This window comes from Protopterus annectens, chromosome 8.part0 (genome assembly GCF_019279795.1).
Source record: "Protopterus annectens isolate FY-2018-M chromosome 8.part0, PAN1.0, whole genome shotgun sequence".
In the NCBI taxonomy this organism is placed as follows: domain Eukaryota; kingdom Metazoa; phylum Chordata; order Ceratodontiformes; family Protopteridae; genus Protopterus; species Protopterus annectens.
In genome coordinates, this window is record NC_056741.1 from 1478608058 (window position 1) to 1478630992 (window position 22935).

A 22935-nucleotide genomic window follows, 5' to 3' on the forward strand; every position below is an offset into this window, starting at 1 on the left:
TAGAACCCCTTTGCCCCCATTTACTTGTATATATTTGATCCTGAACAGCTACACCTTGAAATAAAGCGAATTCACTGAGATACTGCAATCTTGCTACTTTTATTCGTATAACATCATCACACTTCTGATAAACCTTTTGAGATTCATTGACAAATGTCTTGCATTTCTGCCTGACACCCCACAACCAAGAGGAGATTGAGGAAATCAAGTTTATGACCACAGCAGTAAGTTCATTAGCAGCTCCTGGCCTTAACCCTCTGAGCCATCCTACCTGATATTGCTTCTCTAAATATGCCTTGTCTAATTATCAGATGTTGAAATAAGTTAAAAAGTGAAAAACCTCCATGTCATAATGTCATAATGTATGATATTCAGGGCTGGGTAACCAGATGTGATTTTTTTTTTCTCTGAAGGATTTAAGATGCGTTTCCTTAAGCTGAAGCTACTGGAATTGCTACTTCGTTCAATTAGCTTGTGAGTCATCTTTATGTATTTATTTATTTTTGCCTTTCAGAGTTCTCGGTCTTTATGAAATTGCTGTTGTCCGAGGATGAAGTTGTTGTGGGGAACACTGCCCTCTGTCTTGGTCACTGCATGTCTGTTCCAGGAGCTGCTTCATCTTTGCTGAATACAGATATACTGAAGTTGTTACTGAAAAATGCAGGAGGGGATGCAAAGAAGAATGCAGTACAACAGAATGCAGCTATTGCTTTAGGAAAACTTTGTAAAGCTGAGACAAGGTACATCTTCATGCATGTGTATTTTCTGTATTTTACCATCTGTGACTAAAATGATTTAGCAACAGATTTTTAATGACAACAGTATTATTCACTGGTTTAATTTACAACTTTGTAGTCATGAAAGTACTTTTTGATGATTTACACCCAAAGGTATCAACAGTGCAAGATTGTTTTAGGTGAGGGAACCTTAAAAAATTAAATAACCTTAGGGCAAGGCTGTTCACATCAACAGGTAGGAGGCATGACAGTGCAGTTATGAGTCCACAAAAGTGTTAAGGGCATGCTTGTGTTACATAATTTCTGAGATGGAAAAGTGCACTGATACAGTGATAGTGGTGCAGTTATAGGTTACCTACTGTGGGTATGAATGCTCGTAGTCATTTTTTTTCTGATGAGGTAATAGCGCATGTGATGTGATGGCACTGCCCTACTCTTCATCATTAAATGGCATGAAATTGTTTTCCTCTGGATTGTGGTTGTAGGTCAGCAGAAGAAATCTGTTTCAAGCAACTTCTGACAAAAGACTTTAAGCATTTTAATACTTTCATAATATTGTCTTTATCTGTACAATTGGCATAGAATGCAAATCCATGAGGAAAGTATATAACATTTTAAGCCATTGAGAGTCAAGGTTAACTTTACAGTTAAAATAATACTTAACAGAACTATAGCATTTCTTGCTTTCTACCTTATGAATGAAAGTCCTATTTCTATGGAGCAATGCTGGTTGGTATAAAACATGGATACCTCCAGTCTCTGCTGTCTCTTCTGAAAGTCTCAAGGCTCCACTCTCTCTCTGTCTCTCTCACACACTTTTTTTTTTTTTGGGGGTTAGACACTCATATTTTTGGTTGAGCCAGCATTTCTGCACTGAGATTAAGTGAAATGTGCACCCCAGTGGTTCTCAATCCTTTCCAGCTGCTCACATGTTTCTTCCTGTAGGAGTCATCTTCTAGAAATGTTGTGTTTACTGTTTAGTGTGCACGTACCCTTTACATGTGCCTCTGATTATATCATGAATCATGACCACCACAGAGTCTGCCTAATTTGCGTGTGACCAGTTTTCAGTATAAACAAGCATTGCCAGTGTCAGCAGTTCAGCCCAATGGCTGGACCCTCATTGCACAATTCCTGGCTGTGATGGAAGAGCTGTTGAGAAGGCAGGTAAGGGGTCCCAGCTGAGGTTTACAGGCAGTAAAGCAGACAGAAGGGGAGGTATTTGGAAGACAAGGACTAATTTCCAAGGGCCTAGGTCCTCTTCAAAATTTGACAGTCAAGCAGTAGCCTGTCCTCCCCTATTTACTAATTTTTTTCTAGCAAGAGGTCATTTTCCTAATTCTCATCTTTAATGTCTTGCATGGGGGATTGACAGAAGCATCTCTCTAGTCCCTACTGTTAGAAATGAGACCCAAAATTCAGTTGTCATCATCTTTCATTTACTTAAATCAGTGGGGGATATTATGATGAAACGGATGAGACTCAAACGTCAGTTGTTATCATCTTTCATTTACTCAAATCAGTGGGGGGATATTATGATGAAATGGTAGTTTACTGTCGGGTCCCTGAGGCATGTTTCTGGACCTGAATTTGGGTCTAACAAAATTAATTCCCTCTGCCTCTTCCTGATCAGTTGGATATTCACTAGTTAAGGTTCAGTTGCTTACCACTCTTTCTTCCATGCCCATGTTTGGGTCCTTTGCTTTTTTTCTTCTCCATTATCATGCTTTAATAACTTGTATAACATGTGATGGTGTGAAAAAGGGTTTACCTTTGAAACCACAAATCACAGTGGTTCGAATGCTCATATGAGTGACTCAAAACCACAAAACTGGACATGTCGACGGACCTTAATGTTCGAAAAACAGCAAATCGAAAAGCAGATTCACTGTTTTTCGAACATTAATGTCAGGAAAAAAAAAACAAAGTGTAAAGCAGGGGCACAAGCCCCCCTGCACCCCCCCATACCCCCGACTTTATTATTCTAACTCCGAGATCGCACGACAGTGGGGAAAGGAACCATTTCCCATCCCCCCTATAGTGCAATCCACCTCAGAATGTCAAATGTAAAATGAGCGAAACATTTTTCCATTCAGCGTTTGCAAACTTTGCAGACTACCTTTCGGACATTTTCAGTTCGCCCTTGTGCAATATGCACATGTAAAGGTAAGCCATGAAAAAGCACTAACAGTAGTGTCCATATATAGCCAATTCTTAGCTCTCTTACTACCTCATGTGTGTACTTCCCCATTGTTTGTAGGCCCTTTGCCTAGCTTTGCATTTGTATGAGCTGAATGTGCTGATCTTTTGCATTCGTCTTCCTGTAATTGTTGCCTTATTGTGTCTGTGGGATATGGTAAGGTTAGTGCCTTTACTTTACCTTATCCATAATACTTCATACTCTTCAGAAAATTCATGTTAATGCAAAACCTGCTATTCAATCAACTTCCTATGTTTGTAAGAGCAATGTTTAAAAAATGTCCCTATTTTTTGAGCCTTTGTCCCCCCATAATTTATGGCTTTGTCCAGATTTCTTGCTCTAAGTCAACTAATCAGAACCAAAAAGAATACATTTTAGACTCTTATAATACCCAATTTTTTATATGGTAAAAGAATATATGATAAGTAAATTCAAAAATATACTATTTACATCTATATAATATAAATATATATAATATAAATTTATATAATATAATATCATATTTATATATAATATACCCATAAAAACATTGTTATATCTCAATACACAATCTTTCCATGTGAATATATCATTATAACTATAATTATATATAATTACTATTGTATTGATATATAATATATAATATATATATGAATATAAATATATAAAATATAAATATATATATATATATATAGATATATATAGATATATATATATATATATATATATATATATATATATAAATATATATATATATATTAATAATATAAATACAAAACATTACTAGTATCCTAATCTATATCATAAAAACATATAAAAATCCTTTATTAACATATAGTTATTTACCCTGAAAATGCCAACCACCATATATACTTACTCTCCTAAAAATCCTAAAAAATCCTAAAAACACCTTCCAGTTTCCACTCCTACTTTATCCCCTACTTTATCTATAATTTATTTATAACTATAATTTCTTACAATTTTACAATTTATTTACTATTATTGGTATTATTGGTATCTTCAACTGAGATAAATGTTCATAAAAAAAGTTTGTTTTAAACTTTCATACTTTATTTACTACATACGCTGAAAGGTATTTTCTTGCCATATTCAGCTTGACTGTAGCTAAATTAGTAAATCTACCTTTTATGCACAAATGATTTTGACTTCAGAAAATTAAACTATGCTTTGCGCCTATTCTCACCCTTATAATATACCTGCCTGCATTAATTTGCCATTAGCCTGTTGGTTTGCTTATATTTTTTTATGTTCTTTTAATTATTAATCGCTCTTGGGTTTTAAACACATTCTTAAATTTTTGATTCTGCACAACACCTACTTATAATTTTGGCCCCATGGCTTTCCTAATGTAATTAGCAGCATGCCCCAACAGATTTGAATATATCGTCAACATAATAGCGCATAACCTTTAATAGATCTAACTTGGGAACTTTCCCTGCCCATTGTACCAGTCCTCCCCCCTTTTGTCGAGGATCAATAACTACCCCACATATTCTAATAATTTGTTCTTATTTTTTTTTCAGATGCTCTTTACAGTTTAAGGTTCTGTAATGTTGTTGCATGCCCATCAATTCTTCTCATCTTAGAATGTTCTCTGGTAGAAGACATTATTCGTGTCCTTAACAACATGCTTTTATTCTTAAGTATAATGATATTAACATACAACTTCTTACAACCATAAAAGGTTGAAATCTATTGAATTTTGTGAATTTAAACAAAACCAACAATCAATACAATATATGTAATTAAATAAGAAATACCTCATTTGATGCATTTTATATTAAAACATTGATAGGAATATTATCAACATATATATGTAAAATAAAAATATAGCCTTCCTCTTAATAGATAACAAATAAATCCTTTAGAATCTCTGGTCCTGGTATATAGATAATTATATGTATATTTCATAATATATTCATTAATATGTATATATATATTTATATTTATATTTACATTTATATATTTATATTCACGTTTATATTTATATTTATATTTTATATCAACATAATATATATATATATATATTATTGTAATCATATATACATACACACAAAAAATATAGTTTATATTGGATAGACAATTATAATTCATTAGATGTATATGTACATTTATATATTTATAATCACTATTATATATATATATATATTTTATAATTTATATATGATATATAGTATATATGTGTATCTATTTTGGTAAAATATTGGTATTATCTGAAATTTTAAATATATATAATATAAGTATGGAAAGTATTATTAATGGGATGAAAGCTGTGTAATTTTAGTCCAGTTAATTATTAATCTTGAATGATTATTGTCGTCTGGTTCTGATTATTTTTGACAATTAAGCGTAATATTTTGGAATACAGTGGTTCTGTGTTAGGATTGGGTTCTCCATTTAGTCGTTTGTTGTAGTCTGTGCTGCTTGTTGGTTGTTACATTATTTGTTATTACGCATGAACATGGTGGAGTCCTTTCAGCGTATTTCCATTGTTGTGCTTGACTTCTTGCATGTGCTGAGACAGCTGCTCTGCTGAACCGTGTCAGCAAAGCTCTGGTTGTTTGCTGCAAACTGACTGCTGGCAATTGCTCTGCGTTATTGCTACATTTTTTCACCTGTTACTAACGGAGGGACCGAATCAGCCTTCAGCTGTAAGTGGGTTTTTAACCAGCCAGGAGAAATTGCTCATGGACACTGGTTTAGTATGTGGATTATGTCCTCCAAAGTAATCCAAGTTAATTAGACCGCCCAGAAAAATGAATTTAACACATTGATTAAAATCTTCATAGAGAATTTCTTGAGAATTCCCACACTCTGGAAAAAAACCAAACCTTGGTCCGGAGACCCAAGACCAAAGAAAACCAAGAAAACCAAACAGAGCCCTAGAGAACAGAAGAACAGATAAAAAAAGGTACTGTTGGAGATAAAAATATTCTCAGCAACATATAGGGTGATAAAGAAATACAATATAATATTATCATTTAAAGTAATAAAAACAAAAACAATACAATTAATGAAAAACAAACAGAGATGATTAATTTACATGAGAATTTGAAACAATGAGCTAAAAATGAATATAGACAGCAAAATTGCGGGTAGTGAGATAAAATGAAGAGATGAATAAAAAATCAATATTTTATTTGTAAAAAAAAAAGAATGCAGTTGAAAAGAAAATAAATTTTGATTGCATAAAAATGTAAAAATAAAAAAAATATGCATATTAAAAAAGTTCAATTTTTTTTTTAAATTAATATAAGGTATGAGTGATAAATTTTTTAAACAAAGTGAATATAATTTTGGGTTCATGTATTTGGGTTCATGTATGTGAATTAATGACCAAAAAATTGCTATGAAATTAAATTGAAGTTTTATGATGAAAAAAAAATATGTACGTTATTAAATGATTTAGAAATGTTGAGATTTATTATCACAAAAGATTTATATTGCAAACTAAGGCTATATACCAATTCTAATACTGGATTTAACAGGAAAAAAATTGATATTGAAAAGAGATGTGGATAATAATGAAATAGAGATAGGGTACATATATACACAATATGTGGGTTGATAGGTGTCAACAGACAAACAGACAGGGGTAGAAAGAATTCGAAAAGAAAACAGGACAAGAAAAAGGGGAATAGGGGAGCAAAGAAAATAAAAAGAAATATCAGATCTCCAGAGAAGTGAAACATCCATTCAGATACATCCATTCAGGGGGCATGACCAATATATAGATTGTGACCATACACTTAGATACCACAGAGGTACCCCCGTGAGTAGTAAATGGAATAATAGGAATATTACCCTGTATTCCCAAGATACGTAATGTGGGCATCGAGCTTGATTGTGGCTTTTTATAATTATAATTATACAGATATCAAATTTACACAGGATTTTTTAAGGGGATCAATATAACAAATGAAATATTATTCCCTGCTTTTCAAATATAGAGGAAATCAAGGAATATTGAAATCATTATTTAAATTTAAATACAGTTTAAAGAAAGACAATATGAATGTTGTAGAAAAATAATAATAGAGATTGAAGATTGAAAAGAAAATATATTCTTAATATGAATAAATTGAAAGCAATTTATGAAAAAATATAGTGCAAGGATATTTATTAGTTATATAAAATATAAGGAACAAATACACAATTGTCTATGAAATTTAGCGATAATAACTAAAAAGAGAGAACATGTTAGAGAATTCATCATAAACAACAAGAACATCAATCGATGAAGCCCGACAAAGTGATGGGAATTACTATATTTTGATTCAATTCGTATTACAGCTATACATGAGATAGATGTTGTTTAAAGGTAATAATGAGAAGGTTTCCTTCAATCAAATAAATATTGGTTACAAGAGAATTGATTTGACTATTGAGGAACTGTTCTTGCTCTAAGTGGTTGAGAGGTATGCTCACAGTATGCGTTGAGTTTCAAGAGGGTCTTATGCACTAAATACATGTCTTCTATGCAGTCTTTTCTTCTTGGACCTGGTTCATTCTGGTTTTATTCCCCGATTCCAGTAGAACTAGTCTGCAAGTGAAGTTTATAATGTTATAGCTTTGTATTTGGCATGCAGTTTTTTTGCAGGCAAAACTTGGTCTGAGCCAAGGTCAGGAATCAGGAAACTGTGTGCAGATACCATGTATGGGCCAAAATCTGACAGTCCTCTGGTCTCTGGTCACTAATTAGTTAAAGGAACCAGATTTTCTCCATGCTGCTGCAGCATAGTTGACTGGCAGATCTTCATACCAGTCTTCAAAGTTCCTGACAAATCTTCACAATTCAGAAAAACAAAAAGACAGAGAGAGAGAGAGAATGAAGACAAAGACTAGGAAGAGACCATCCAACATTTCTCCATCTTCCTTTCCAACTCCAATGATTGCTAGACCCTCAGGGCAAACTGTACCTTTAGCTCTGACTTTTTCAGAACTGTTAGTTTCTCGCCCTTCATTGTTGATAGTAGTTGACACCAGAACTATACTTATCCAGGACAAGTTTCTCAAAAGGCAAATACCTCCAAGTTCCTGGTCCTCCAAGAGAGAGCTCTTAAGATTTATGAGCTCTAGACCTCCATTGGTATGCCCACTTATATATGCTGGGTCCTACAGAAGTGTGGTAGATTTCAGTTCTGTCTGAATGATGAGAACTTTCATGAAAGCTCAAACAGACATGAGAGTCATGCTGTTCCTCATCAAAGTTTAGGGGAGAGGGGGGCTGGACATTCTCTCCTTATCTCTGCTCATTCCCCAGCACACATTCATTGCTTCTTTACTCATTCCCCAGCCTACATACCTATGCTAGTGCTAATGACACTAAATGCTTCAGCGCTAGTAGTACATCTGATGCAAACATCTTCAAATGTTCGGAGCCAAGATTTTAATACAGATGTCCCAGGGCCTCCCTTGGCACTGACATGTTCAGATCCTTTTGTGGCCTCAAGTTCTTTGATACTTGATACATCATATCCAATTCTTATCTCAGACCCAACTGTCCCTTTGAAGTAAGGAACACATCCATCAGATCCATCAGCCTTGTCACCTTTAGACATGGAGATGGACTGGATGTGGCTGTCTTTAATGTCCTTGACATCAGTCTCAGTGTTGGAGGCTTTTGAGTAGATTTTAGCCCACCACTGTTTCAAGTTCTACCCTCACATCTGTAAGTTAGTCCTCACCATCAGTCTCATGGGCAGCCAAACTCTAAAGGATTTGATCTTTTCCTTTATCAAGGGCACAAAAACATCTCTGTCTCTTTACAAGATTCCTCCAGAGATAGAGGACACCATTTTAGGGCAGTCTACATGCTCCCTATCACAGATACTTTTCTTGACTTCATCAAGATATTCCAGTAACTGTAAGTAATCACTATAACATTCTGCCTGCATCATTCATTCAAAACTTTCAGCCACTTTGTTTACTTTTCCTTATTAGCCAGCAGCTTTAGATGACTGGACATTTTTGCTATTTCCCTCCTTTCCTTATATTTTTACAGTTCTTCTATTCCCACTGCTCCTCACTCTCTCTGATTAAGATACAAGAACATAAATTTCCCTTGACACTTGTATATGTTGTTATACAGTTCTGTGCACTCCCCTGTATCTCTTTCTCACTCTCTCTTTTCTTGTATGCAGTGTGTATTTCACACTCTCTTTTCCTGTATACAGTGTGAAACTAGCATGCGCCTGCCTACTTTGGAAATACTTCTGTACCACAATACCTTGTTCTGGCTGGGTTGGCCCTGCTGAATTCACTATGCTCAGGTTCACTTCAGTTCCCTAGCCTACCTCCATTTCACACTCACCCCACTTCATCTACGCTTATACCTTCTAAAACCAATCTACATTCCTGCAAGCCTATCAAACAACATCACCTCATTCATATCATCTACTAAACACCATCAGAATCCTGCTATTACCACTACCACTTATTATTATCATCAATACACAAGGCTCCACATCTAACCCTCACCCCTTGCTCTATCAGACTATATACTATACTACCTTGTGTAACCCTCATATAGCAAGAGTCATTCAGCCACCACAAATACTACCAAGAAACTGCAAACTGTTAACCTTCTTATAACGACACCCAATTCAGTAACCATAGATACTTTTGCAAATTACTATCCCTTACTGTCTGTTCTGTCATCAGATTATGCTAATCTATTTTCTACAGCTTACCACTCACCTCATTCATACTCAGTTAACAGACAACCATATACCCCTATGCACTAAGTATGTTCCAGATCACAACCATCAAAGCTACTTTATCAATAACACCTATACCTATAATCATCACCTCTATAACATTTCACACATTCACCTTTTTAAACCCACTTATGTAAAAGAAAAAACACAAACCCATAGACAGTACATAAAAACAAAAACTAAAATCAAATGGATGGTCTACTTCCACTGATCCATTTTAACTTTCCAACCTAGTGCTGATTTTCACCCCAGCCCAGGAACATCACACCAAACAAAGCCAACTGCTAATCTTCCACTTAAAAGTAATTCAGTGTTGCAAGATGGATATCCAAATAACATTGACCTAAAGCTATTTAACACAAACCTCAGAAGCATCTGTAATGAACCAACAAGCTTTCATACATTTCCTCTTCCTGTATAGCCCCAACATCCTAATCATCACAGAAATCTGGTTAAAATCCCTTAAAATCCCAAATGAAAGATGATGAAGTCCTCTCACAAGGACACAACATCCTTAGGGCAAACCATAAGACCAAAAGAAATGGTGGTGTCATCATTATAGACCCAAGTAACACTCAGTTATCCTTTATCAGCACACTTTTTCTCTTTTTAACAGTGCAGAAGTACTCCTCTCCTTTCTCAAAACTAATCCACACAATAATCTGTGTGTATCACCTTGTACATTCCACCAAGATACAGTGTCTCCACTGCTGAAGAAATATTGCCCTGAATATCCAACGACATTCGACATGAAACAGTCAGATCTAAACATCAACTGATCCCAAATCACAGGCAAAAATACCACCAATGATATCAACCTTCATGGCTTCTTCCACTTAATTAGTTGCCCTACCAGATATAATAAACCTTCAAATAAAGCATCAGTATTAGACAGGGTACTTACTTCAAATCCAAGCAACAGCACACTACCAAGACCATCTCCCCACTGTTACAAACAAACTTCCCACTCATGTAAAAAAGTAAAAACTATATAAGGAAGGCCATATGATAGCAAACTTGGACACTGATGAGTTTATCTCAACTCTTAAGAAGTAGTAAATGGAACTTACTAAAATCTCTCCCACTAGAAGAAGCCACCCTTAAATTCAATGAAGTCTTTATGGCAATATTAAAGAATATGCCCCACTTAAGAGGAAAAAAGAGTCATGCAAAATCTGGAACCATGACTAACCCAAAAAATTCAAGATAACTAATGAAAGAAAGAGACAACGGCTGAGCATCTTGGCATTCTCTAAAGGAAAGCCTTCAGTAATTTAAGCAATAATTTAAACACCTAAGAAGACTGTCCATGGCACAACAGTATTGGATGCAGAAGTATGTTTCCACACTAGGAAGAGTGATTATTAACACTGCAGTGCAGCATAAGGGGGGTAATGAACTCCTGCAAGTGTCATCCTTCAGATGAGATGTTAAACTGAGGTCTCATCTGCTTGAGTTCATGGTAGCTCTTGTGTTCTTTTTACCTCTCCTTTTACATTTTAATTTCCCTCATTATACTAATATCCTCCTTTACTGTTTTACCCAGCTATACGGATACCTACTTCCTTCCTCCCTCCTTGTAAATAATACATCTGTCTAAACAGTAATGCCTTGAATTTTTCTCAATCTCTTCTATATATTTCTTTTTCCATATCATACTACACTGTCATATTATTCTGTAATTTCTCTAATGCATTTCTATAGATTTTACCATACTTCACTTTTTCTTCCTTGCTTATATCATCCTACCATTGAAAAAAACACTTTATATACTTCTTTTTAAATTCAATCCACAATTCAGACCAGTGTTTATACATGTCCTTCACAGTTATATGACTTCTTACTCCAGTTTCATCGCATAATTTCTCATTTGTTCTTTTTATTCCCTTTCTTATTTTAATATACTCCCTTTCTTTCATCACCTCCACCCATAATACTAAATGGTCTAAAAAAAACCATCACAACTGTATTACCATCTGCCTTCCGAAAATACAAAATAATCAGTTTCAGATCCAAGTGACCCACTTCTGTATGTCCATTGACTTTTGTGCCACATGGCTAAATTACCGCATTTTATCACTTTCTGTATTTTGTACACCCTTCTTTTCTTTTTATATTTTCCCCTTAAATCACAACTAAAGTCCTCTGTAATTATGTATATTTTCATGCTAAGCACCATATAGGATAATATTTAATTAAACAGATTTGTTCTTTCCCTGCTAGTTATATATGCATATAATACTGTAATTCTATAAACATGCTATTTAACCTTCACATCTATACCAGTGTTACAGCTAGTATTTTTATTGTTTTTTTACACAACACATCCACTCCAGAACAGCGTTCACTTTCTAAATTCCATATTATATTTCCACCTCGCAATTTTTCTATTTGTAGTCTTTCTTCTCTTTTCAGGAATTTTACATCCTCTAACAGAATAACATCCATATCACATTTAGTGCACCATTCCAGTATCTGCTTTCTTCTTACAGTGTTAATAATACTGTTCACCTTTACTGTAAGCACTCCAAAAATGTTGCTTTTCCTTCTTTTTAAATTTAAGGGAAATATTTTTATTTTCTTTTTTTTTACTCTTTCCCAAACTGAATATGTTTTTCTTGGGTTTATGTACAAATAACCCTTGATCCTCAGATTCAGATTTTTCACTGGGTAGAACTTCAAAGAAGTCATTATTGTCAATCCCTTCTCCTGAGCTCTCTTCCTGTGTGCACTCTTGCTCTTTATTTTTTCCCTCCATATTTTTCTTCTTGTACCGTTTCTTCTTCTCCTAGTTCACCCTCTCCCCCAACCTCTTGTTGCCCTTCCTCTTGCATGTTTTCTTCCCTTTTCCCTTCTTTTTTCATTATTTATTGTTTGCTCTTGACAATCCATCTAAAAGTGCTCCGTTTTGTTTTACACAACCTGCATTCAGGTACACACCATCTTGCTGTGTGTCCTTTCTCCCCACACTGGTTACACTGTACCTTGTCCCAATCATTATTTAAATGAGAAGAGTCCCCACAAAAGAAACATGATTTAGGTTGGGCAGCATATCTTGATGGCCCTCTGTAACCAGCCACAAAAATAACACTTGGCAAGTATTTCACTGTATTTTCTATTTCAGATTTCAATACGGCTTCCAACCGCCACTCTCTATTTCATAAGTTTCTCTCTGCTCTGACTTTCCCATTATTATCATCACTTTTACACTAGCCCTGCATGCTTTTTTAACATTGACTTATTCTAGTTCATCAGTTCTAAACTGCCACATAACATTCTTTTAACATTTAAGTTACTGTCAGAAAAACAAATAATTGTCCCACAAATATATGTCCTCCTTTTAGGTTCACTGTTCCAAAAAATTCATCATTAGTCCAACAGTTTCAAATGTTAAATCACAAACAGTTTGTGTCCCAATATGTATAAAAGACTGAATTTCGTTGAAGTTTAAAACCCATATTCTCCCAGATGGCCTTCTTTTCTTTCTAAAAACAGTTTTTCTTAGAGTTTGTTGCTGCTCGCCTTTTTTGCCTGCTGTCACTGCCGCATATGTTTGAGTTACTGCATTATCTGCTGCCACAAAATCAGACACCTTCTCAGTTTGTTGCTGATTTCCTCTTTTACTTTCTGTCACGTCTGCATAAGTTTCTGCTTCATTTTCTGCTGAGATGTCACTTGGTTCTTTTTCCATATTACCATCCTCAGCACTTCCAAAAAAAATTATCTGCCATTCCACCCCATGAAATGAAACAGCAGAACTGTCACCTGGATCATACTGCTCAATTATTTTTAACAGCTCATCATCTGCAAGTCCTGCTGACACCAGTTCTGTTATCTGTAGCACTTCAACAGACTCTCTTACTTCCTTCTCCATGGAGACAGCTAAATGCTGCTCATTTATGACATCCGCTACACAAGAATCTTTGTTTACATTCTGAAGCAAAATATCAAATAATTTTTTTCTCTATATTCTCACTTTTCACCTCCAAACTCTCCATAGCTTTTCTCTCCTCCTCCCTGTTGTTGCTTTCCTTAGGCCTCTTCCTTTCTGCTGTAGGAGGCCTCTGGCTGCATCTAGTAGCTACAAAGAGTAAGGGAAGTTCTGCGATGCCCTGGCCAAATTTCCTGTAGTAGTATGAATGCCACATTGGATCTCCCTTGGAAAAAAAATACTAACCTAGTGGAACTAACCCAGTCAATAAAGGATAAATAAATAAATATGTAAATACGTAAAATATCACTAAGCATAACATAGAACTTGTTAAGAAATGGTTCTGTAACAGCTATCAAACAGCCCACCAAAACAACCCCAGGGCATTTTAGACATCCATTTAAAAGCTGTTAAACCAGGTAATACCTCTCAACCAAACCCCTCACATGACCAGCCCCACTCTGCAATAGCAAACAACTTCATGCTTATTTTCTCCAGGCAGTAAATGCTCTAATTTAGCAAAATTTTACCTTCAATTCACTACCCCTTCAGCAGTCCAAAATTAACTTTTGGGCCAGTCCCAGCTTCTACCATTAATAAATATCTCCTCAAAATCAAGTCCTCAACCCTGCCAGTAGACAACCTCCCTTCACAATATCTGAAGATTACAGCTAATGCCACCTCCATATCCATCTATATATATTTAGGAATGTCATGTCCCTACCATCTGGAAAAAGGCTTTCATACTACCTTTACATAAAGGTGGAGCATCAACAGATTATTCCAATTCTAGATCCATTGGCCCACTTGCCCCAGTATCTAAGATCTTGAGGTGAACTTGGTGTATCCTTGCACGGTTACTGAGCTACATGATCGCAAACAATCTACTTTCCCATCCCAGCATGGTTTTTGACCTCACCAAAGTACTACCACAGTTCTTCTTCAATTTGCAGAAACAGTGAACAAAAACAGAAACACAGGAAACCTGGTATCCTCTCCCTTTCTGGACTGGTCAAAAGCATGTAACATTGTGTTCCATAATAAACTACTACTAAAGCTTTCCCATCAAGGACTCTGACAGACCTCAGTCTCCTGGTTTATCAATTACCTTACTGATAGGTCTCAAGCAGTAAAGTAACAAAACAAATAGTTCTCCTTTCAGCCCATTAACATGGGCATACAAAAGGGCTCCACGGTCATATTTTTAAAAGACCTATATTCTCCTACTAAACATGCCACCTTGAGTCAATATGCAGGTGACTCCACACTCATCTGTTTTGCGACTAACCTGTCCAAACTTGAAAAACTAACCCAATAATTATTCTCTTTTATAGAATCTTGGTTGGACATCTCGGAACTTTTATTAAACCCTTAAAAAACACTAAATTACTACTGTTCATGCCAAAGTCCCTCTCTCAAACAAAAGCTGACTTTAGTATAATATCAGCCTATATAACAAAGGCAGAGATGATTCCATTTACCAAACTTCTTAGGCATCTTCATAGAAAAAATATGAAATTTGACACTTGTATCTAAACAGATGTCAAAAAAAAACATCAAAAGCTTGATCTGCTTTGTTGAGTCAAACCTTTCCTCACAGACAAAGCCAGGGAAACTCTTGCTAAAACTTATCTGCTTTCTGCTCTATTATATGCCTCCCTCATATGCAAATGCCTGCAGTCGACTCAAAAAAGCAACAATAACATAACAAAATTTCCTGTAAATTTGTCCGATAGATCTCATCACAGTAGAGCCCTTAAAGAACTAAACTGGATGCAGCTGTCCCACCAACTTCAATACTCACAGCTTATCATGGTTTGCAATATATTACATTACCTTGAAAAATGCCTCACCCTACAAAATATGCTTCAAGTTTACTCTCCAACAAGATGTCTCTGCTCTAAAGATAAAGGACAGCTTCCAATTATTAAATCACACAAAACATTGTTGGCAGTGTTGTTTTCACTAATGACGTCTCCAAAATATTGAATGGCTTTCCATCTGTCCTCAAACAGCTCTTCGACAAATACACTTTCAAACTAAACCTTATACAATTTCTAATAGAGTCCTGGCTTTGCTAATATATATCACCTGGCAAATGTATTTAAATTCCTTCTGTCTGCATTAATTTCCCAGACCTGCTCCACATAAATCCACTGACATAACCGTGACAGAATTATCCCCAAATTCTTTCACATTCTCACTTATTTTGCCTCTCTACCTAAGTCTTTTCTTTGCTCCCTTTCTCTCTTTGTTTTTCTCCATTATACATTCGCTTCACTCCTTTTTTTCATAACTGGATACCCATCCTCTTTTCCTTCCATCCAACTACCCTCAATTGTAGTCTCTATCTTCTCTTACATACACTTTCACATCACTGTTATACAGCCTGACAACTGCCTTAAAATAATTTAAGCTATTCTCTTGTAATTAACTAATTCTTTCCTACCACATGCACCATAATATCACTGACCATTGCACCAAACTTGCAAGTTTGGCCAGTTACCCATCTACACTAGTTTACTACATCATTATAGGTTTTCCCTTCATAAGGAAACTAATGCAGTCATCTCTGAGTTGTATCTGTCTCTTTGTTTGTTATGTTGCTGAGGGTATAAATAACAGATGTTAAGTTGTCTATCTCGCCCTCATTCTTGCTGGATGGGTTCGGAGCCGATCCTCGGCTCCGACTCGGCCAATACTAAAGCTCGAGAGCTAATTCCACCGGCTCGAGACTCCCCTATATCCCACAATGCTAGGCGGTAACTACTCAGATCTCGTTTGCCGCTTAGCTGATGAGGTGCTTTTCTACCGGCTCTAGCAGGTTAGTGGAAAATATTTTCTATTTTCACAAATCTTTAGACCCCTATTATTTACCATAGTATAACTTTTAGTTTTAATTCTAAATTTCATTAGATCGACCCTCTTTTGCCCATAATCCTTCCTTTATTCCCCTTTAACTTTAGGCCTTAGGCCCCTTCCCCTCTCTCCTTGTCCTTTAGTGTGACTGGAAATTAATATTTTTTTCTTAAAGGCTTGTATGTGTGTGTTTTTTACTTAGGCCTTTAGTATGTCTAAGGACTCCAAGGTCTCAGGCTTCAAGAAGTGTGACTCGTGCTGTCAGAAAATGTCTCTGACAGACGGTCACACTTCTTGTGTGTATTGCCTGGGACCTTTGCACCTGCAGGACTCATGTGCTGTGTGCCATGGTTTCAGCCCTAGAGTCCTGCAGGAACGCAAAAATAAATTGATTTTGCATGGCTTGTTAAAGCCTGAAGGCCCCCCGACCCAGTCTGTGTCAGGGAAGCCTTCTAAGACTTCCAGACAGTCGTTTCCGGCTTCTGAGCCGTCCTCTGGAAGCATCAAAACTGCTTCGACATCGGCTGTGGCTGGAGCCGATGTTTCCAAGCCTCATACTGTTTCCTCAGCTCCAGCCGGAGCCGAGGCTGATAAGACTCAGTTGGCTTCGATACTCTTATCGGAGCAACCTTCGAGGAAGAGGTCTAGGTCCCCCTCCATCGGCTCCGTTCACTCGGCACCGGGATCCCCTCTTCTTTCGGAACGGAGCCATAGATCGCATTCCTCATGGTCTTCCACGCTATCTGACCACGATTTACAAAGGGTAGTGAGTAGACTTCTCAAGTCTGAGGCACTGGCCCAAATGCTGCATAGCCCGACTCAACAGTCAGCAGCTATTTCCATCCCTCAATGTGTTCCTCCCTCCGACTCCTTTGAGCTCGGAACCATGACTGTCGGCGCGTCGGAGCCGATACCTTCCTTTTTGGCTCCGTCGTCTGCTCCGATCTCCTCTTTGGAGGAATCTTGGCGCCGAGCTTCCCTCATCGGCTCCGAGGGGGCGAGTGGCATCAGACCCTTGTCCGACCCCGCTCTCCCTCTCGGGGCTTCGGCGCTGGTGAGTTCGGCTCCGACATCGGCCTCGGAGCCGTCCCTGTCGGTGCCAGGGGGGTCCTTGTCTCTTTGGAGCGGGGACCTCCGGCCTTGCCCGATAGGGGTGCCTTCGAGGTCATGCGGAGCGTGCTAGAACCAGTGTCTGCTCCACAGTCGGCTCCGTCAGCCCCTCCATCTTCTATGCCTGCGGTGATTTCTACCCACCCCCTTGCATCAGACCGCAGAGAGCCAACTCCTCAAGTTTCCCCATTGGGAATTTCCTCCTCTTCCGAGGCCTCTCCTGACCCGGTAGGAGAACCCCCTAGGAAGAGGCAGTGTAAGAGGAAGCACATTGACTCCCCTGAGTCTATCACCTCTGACACTGACTTAGAGGAATCTGAAAGTTCCCCTCGATCCCCCTCTGAGGATGTCTCCTTTGCTGACATCCTTGAGATCCTGAAACAGAGGGGGAACTGGCCAGCCCTTAACCCTTCAGAGGATGAGTCAGTGTACCTTGAGGCATTCGGCTCTCGCCCTTCCACCTCCTGGGTGTCCCCTCCCTTTGACCCCCTTATGGAAGTGGTGGCAAGGAAGGCCTGGACGGCCCCTGATTCAGTGGAACCCACCCCGAGGAGGCCGTCAAGTTTATTACTGCCCCTAAAGATAAAGACTTTTTATCTAAAGGTGTCCCCGTCGATGCCATGGTGGTGGCCGCGGCCACTAAGAAGGAGTTAGCCGACCCTTCAGTACCTGTCCACCCTCCTAATAAGGAATCTAGGACCATGGACAGGTATGGTAAGCGGATGTTCTCATCAGCGACCTTTTCAATGTGGTCGCTGAACTACTTATGTCACTTCACTCGTCTCCAGAGAGATTTACTCAAGGATATGGGTGAAGTGATAAAGGATCCAACAGCTGAGGGGTTCCAAGACAGAATGAACTCCCAATTGGCAACCCTGAACTCCATCGTTAACTCCTCCATGCGGCTCATCTCATATGCTGTGGATGGGGCGAGTAGAGCCGCAGGCACAGGCACTGCCTTACAACGTCACACCTGGATGCAGCTGTGCAACTTTGTGGACCCTTTCAAGGCGTCCTTCACCAATTCCCCCTTTGATGGATCATCCTTGTTTGGTCCTCAGGTGAAGGATACATTGACTAGGTGCGAGGTGGAAGGTAAGACTCTCTCTGTCATGGGAGTCCGTTTTTCTTCCCCTTCTAGGCCTTATCCCAAAGGTCAGAGGGGAGGGAAAATGTGGTTCCGCAAACAAACCCAGGGAGTCTCATCTGACGCACAAGGTCGATTCCCCCCTAGAGGCAGAGGGGGGAATAACAATAGACACCGCCCAAGAGGCAGAGGAGGTCCGCAAAATCAGGGTAGCAGAGAAACTTTCTCTGATAAACCCTTTCAGCATCCCTGAGGAGCTGCCCGTCTGTCCACCTTCGGAGGAAGATTATCCCTGTACCCAAAAGCCTGGCTTTCCCTTACACAAGGCAAATGGGTACAGTTGATCCTATCCGAGGGTTACAAAATTCCCTTTATTCACATTTCATCCCAACCCAAAGGATCCCTTCCAGACATTCCACACAGTCTAAGGGAACAAGCAGCACTAGAAATTTTAAAGCTGCTATCAAAAAGAGCTATCCAATCAGTCCCAGCAGACCAACAAGGATCCGGAATCCGCTCCAAATTCTTTTTGGTACCAAAAAAAACAGGTGACTGGAGACCCATACTGGATCTCAGCAACTTAAACAAGTAGATCAGAAAAACAAAATTCTGGATGGTCACGCTACAGTCCATTCTACCCTTCTTGGGTCAGGACAATTGGATGTGCTCGATAGATCTTCAGGACGCGTACTACCATATCAAGATGAACAGACGCTCCAGGAGATTTCTCCGCTTCAGGCTGGGAGCCAGTCACTACCAGTTCAGAGCCCTGCCCTTTGGTCTCACTACAGCCCCCCGGGTGTTTACCAAATGCATGGCAGTGGTCGCGGCTCACTTGAGACGTCAAGGATTCCAGGTGTTTCCATATTTAGACGACTGGCTCCTTACTGCCACCACCAGACATCAACTACTTCTATCCAGAGACTTCACTATCCAAACTTGCCAAGCTCTAGGCATTTCAATAAATTTCGAAAAATCTGCCTTGTCAATCTATTACCTTTATAGGCGCCACCTTAGACACACTCAATCTTTCAGCCAGACTTAACAGAGCAAAGAGTGTCAGACATCTGCAAGCAAGTTTACCTTCTCTTACAATGCAACAAAGTCAAAGCCAGACTAGTTTTGAAGGTATTAGGACTCATGGCAGCAGCTATCCCCCTTCTCCCCTTAGCTCGCTTCCACATGAGGATCCTCCAATGGATGCTGTTTACTCAATGGTCCTTCCAACAGCTCCCGATGTCCCACACCATATTGATAACTCAATCATGCAAGAATCAATTGTCTTGGTGGATCACATCACCTCAGCTTCTCCAAGGAAGACCTTTCACTCATCCCCCCTAGTCGCCACGTTGACAACAGACACCTCCCTGATCGGGTGTGGGGGGGGAATTATAAGGGCAGGACAGTCCAGGGCACGTGGCAACCTTTCGAGTGCCACTTGCACATAAATGTCTTAAGATGAGAGCAGTGCTTTTAGCGTTGCAGGCCCTTCACAACTCTCTTCCCACAGGGACTATTGCAATTCAGACGGACAACATGTCCATAGTGTGGTACATCAACAAACAAGGCGGAACCAGATCATACCCCTTATGTCGAGAGGCACTCAGACTTTGGCAATGGGCGATCTCTTCTCAGCGTTTTCTGGTAGCAACGCACATTCCCGGGAAGTCCACTGTGATTGCAGACAAGTTGAGAAGGGCAATTCTCATGCCCCACAAGTGGTCTCTGAAGAAATCAGTACTGGAAAAAGTGTTCCAAAGATGGGGCCAGCCTTGCTGCGATCTTTTTGCTACTCCCCAAAACAGCAAGTGTCACGACTTCTTCACTCTCTTCCCGTTACCAGGCCATCCCACCAGAGATGCTCTAGTCCACGATTGGCCCCAGGGACTTCTGTATGCTTTTCCCCCTTTTCCACTGATAACTCAACTAATTCAGAAAAGCCATCGCTTTGAGAGTGACAATGATCCTCATTACCCCTTACTGGCCTCGACAGATATGGTTTCCGTTCCTTCATCATTACCTATTGGAGCAGCCTTGGCATCTGGACCCAGTGCCAGATTTGTTGACCCACCAATCGGGCCAGCTGCACCAGTCTCTTCATTCTCTCAACCTCACAGCGTGGTTTCTCCAATTCCGACCTTAGCCAGGCTTCCCTTAATATCTCACTCAGTCCGAGATATCTTGATAGCCTCTCATAAATCTTCTACCTGGAAGATTTATAATAGCAAATGGAAACGCTTCTCCTTTTGGGCAACATCAAAAAATATAGATCCCTTCACTGCACCCATCCAGTCTATTCTAGACTTTCTAGCAGAACTCTTTCATTTAGGCTCTTCTTCATCTACCATTAGAGTTCAACTGGCTGCTATATCTAATTATCATGTAGGTGTCTCGGAGTCTAGCATCATGGCTCAGAAGCTCTGCAAAGCCTTTTTAAGGGGCGTTTTTCTTCTCAAACCTCCAATCAAAGATCCCCCGCCTCAATGGGACCTGAACTTGGTTCTGGCATCCTTAATCCTTCCCCCTTTCGAACCAGCGGCTTCATGTTCTTTGAAGTTGCTTTCATGGAAGACACATTTTCTGGTAGCCATAACTTCAGCGAGAAGGGTATCTGAACTCCATGCTCTGTGCAGTCGTCCTCCTTATTTAGTGTTTCACAAAGATAGGGAATCCCTCTGTACTAATCCATCCTTTTTACCTAAGGTTTCCTCTCAAACAAACCTAAACCAAATAATTGATCTCCCCGTCTGTTTCCCTAAGTATTCCAACAGATCGGAACAAAAGCTACATTTTCTGGATGTTCACCGCCAACTTAGATATTATTTGGACAGGACTAAACAATTCAGGAAATCTGATCAGCTTTTTCTATCATATGCAGAAGGGAAATTGGGCCTTCCAGTTACTAAAGTATCCCTTTCAAAATGGCTTACCTCTACAATTACCTTCATCTATGAGATCAGACATCAAAAACTACCTTCAAGACCTAGAGCTCATTCAACTAGGGCATTAGCTACATCCGTAGCTTTTCAGGATAGGTTGCCAATAGATTCCATTTGTGCAGCAGCCACTTGGGCTTCTCCTCATACCTTCATTTCACATTACAAATTGGACATGGCCTCCAGAAACCGTGCCAACTTTGGTTCCACTGTTCTCAAGAGTCTGTTCCGATTGGCCACCCGGGATAAGGTGCTAGGGACGCGGTCCCATCCAGCAAGAATGAAGGCGAGATAGACAACTTAACATTAAGAAGTTATGTACCTACCATAACATTCCATGTTAGTTGTCTTCTTCTCGCCTTCTTTCTTGCGTCCCACCCTCCTTCCCCCAAGCCTGGACAGGCCGATAGGATTTCATTTTGTGATCTTCCTCTGGAAGTTTTCATTCCCACATGTTCTACACCTCTATTTCCCCTTTTGTTAGGTCTGGGATACCTTACACTCAGGTTTATATAGAGGTGGGTTACCTTTCTCCATACCATGGAAACTAGAATTGCTTGGTCTAGCTATCAAACGAGATCTGAGTAGTTACCACCTAGCATTGTGGGATATAGGGGAGCCTCGAGTTGGTGGAATTAGCTCTTGAGCTTTAGTATTGGCCGAGTCAGAGCCGAGGATCAGCTCTGAACCCATCCAGCAAGAAAGAAGGCGAGAAGAAGACAACTAACATGGAACGTTATGGTAGGTACATAACTTCTTATTTTAAACTGTATAACATCTGTTCTGACATAGCTGTTTTTATAATGTTTTATGATTTTCTTTTCATCCGGATGATTAGATAGCTAGTTAGGTAGGTGTATATTCTACTCAGAATTGTAAATATAGCATGATTTCTCTTTTCATTCAAAAACTTATTACTGTATTATATTTTACTGTATTACTGTAACTGGTATTATTACTGATGGCTACTTCTCTTTATTATCTCTCATGCACTGAACCTTAGTTAGAACCACATCTACATCTTTAAAATGTTTTGTACGGTCCTGCACTAGTTGACTGGCCTGCACAAGGCCCAAGATTGCTCCTTCACTTCCATGGAGTTTAGAAGACCCCATTCTGCTCCTAGCAGATGCAGAGTCATCATAAATGCAACATTCTGCCTCATGCCAAGCCTTTATTCTGTTCTCCAGTCTGTCACTTTCCTTCCTTCACATGTTTGATGCATTGATATCATCCACTGCTATCCTCTTTCCTCTCCTAAATCACAAGGATGGTTATCTATTGTTCTGACCTTGCCTGGTCTCTTGCCCCCAAACAGGTACCCATGATATACATCCTCCTGTCTGACCTCATATC

At 39.0% G+C, this 22935-nt stretch overlaps 1 protein-coding gene across 1 annotated transcript in view; it reads left to right on the forward strand.

Annotated features, from left to right (window-relative positions):
* The window catches only part of TTC12 (tetratricopeptide repeat domain 12), a 1640087-nt gene that overhangs the window by 1600830 nt on the left and 16322 nt on the right, over positions 1–22935 (forward strand). Inside the window, exon 20 of the mRNA XM_044081062.1 lies at positions 515–740. Within this exon, the coding sequence (XP_043936997.1) occupies positions 515–740 (226 nt within the window). The remainder of the gene's footprint in view (positions 1–514; positions 741–22935) is intronic.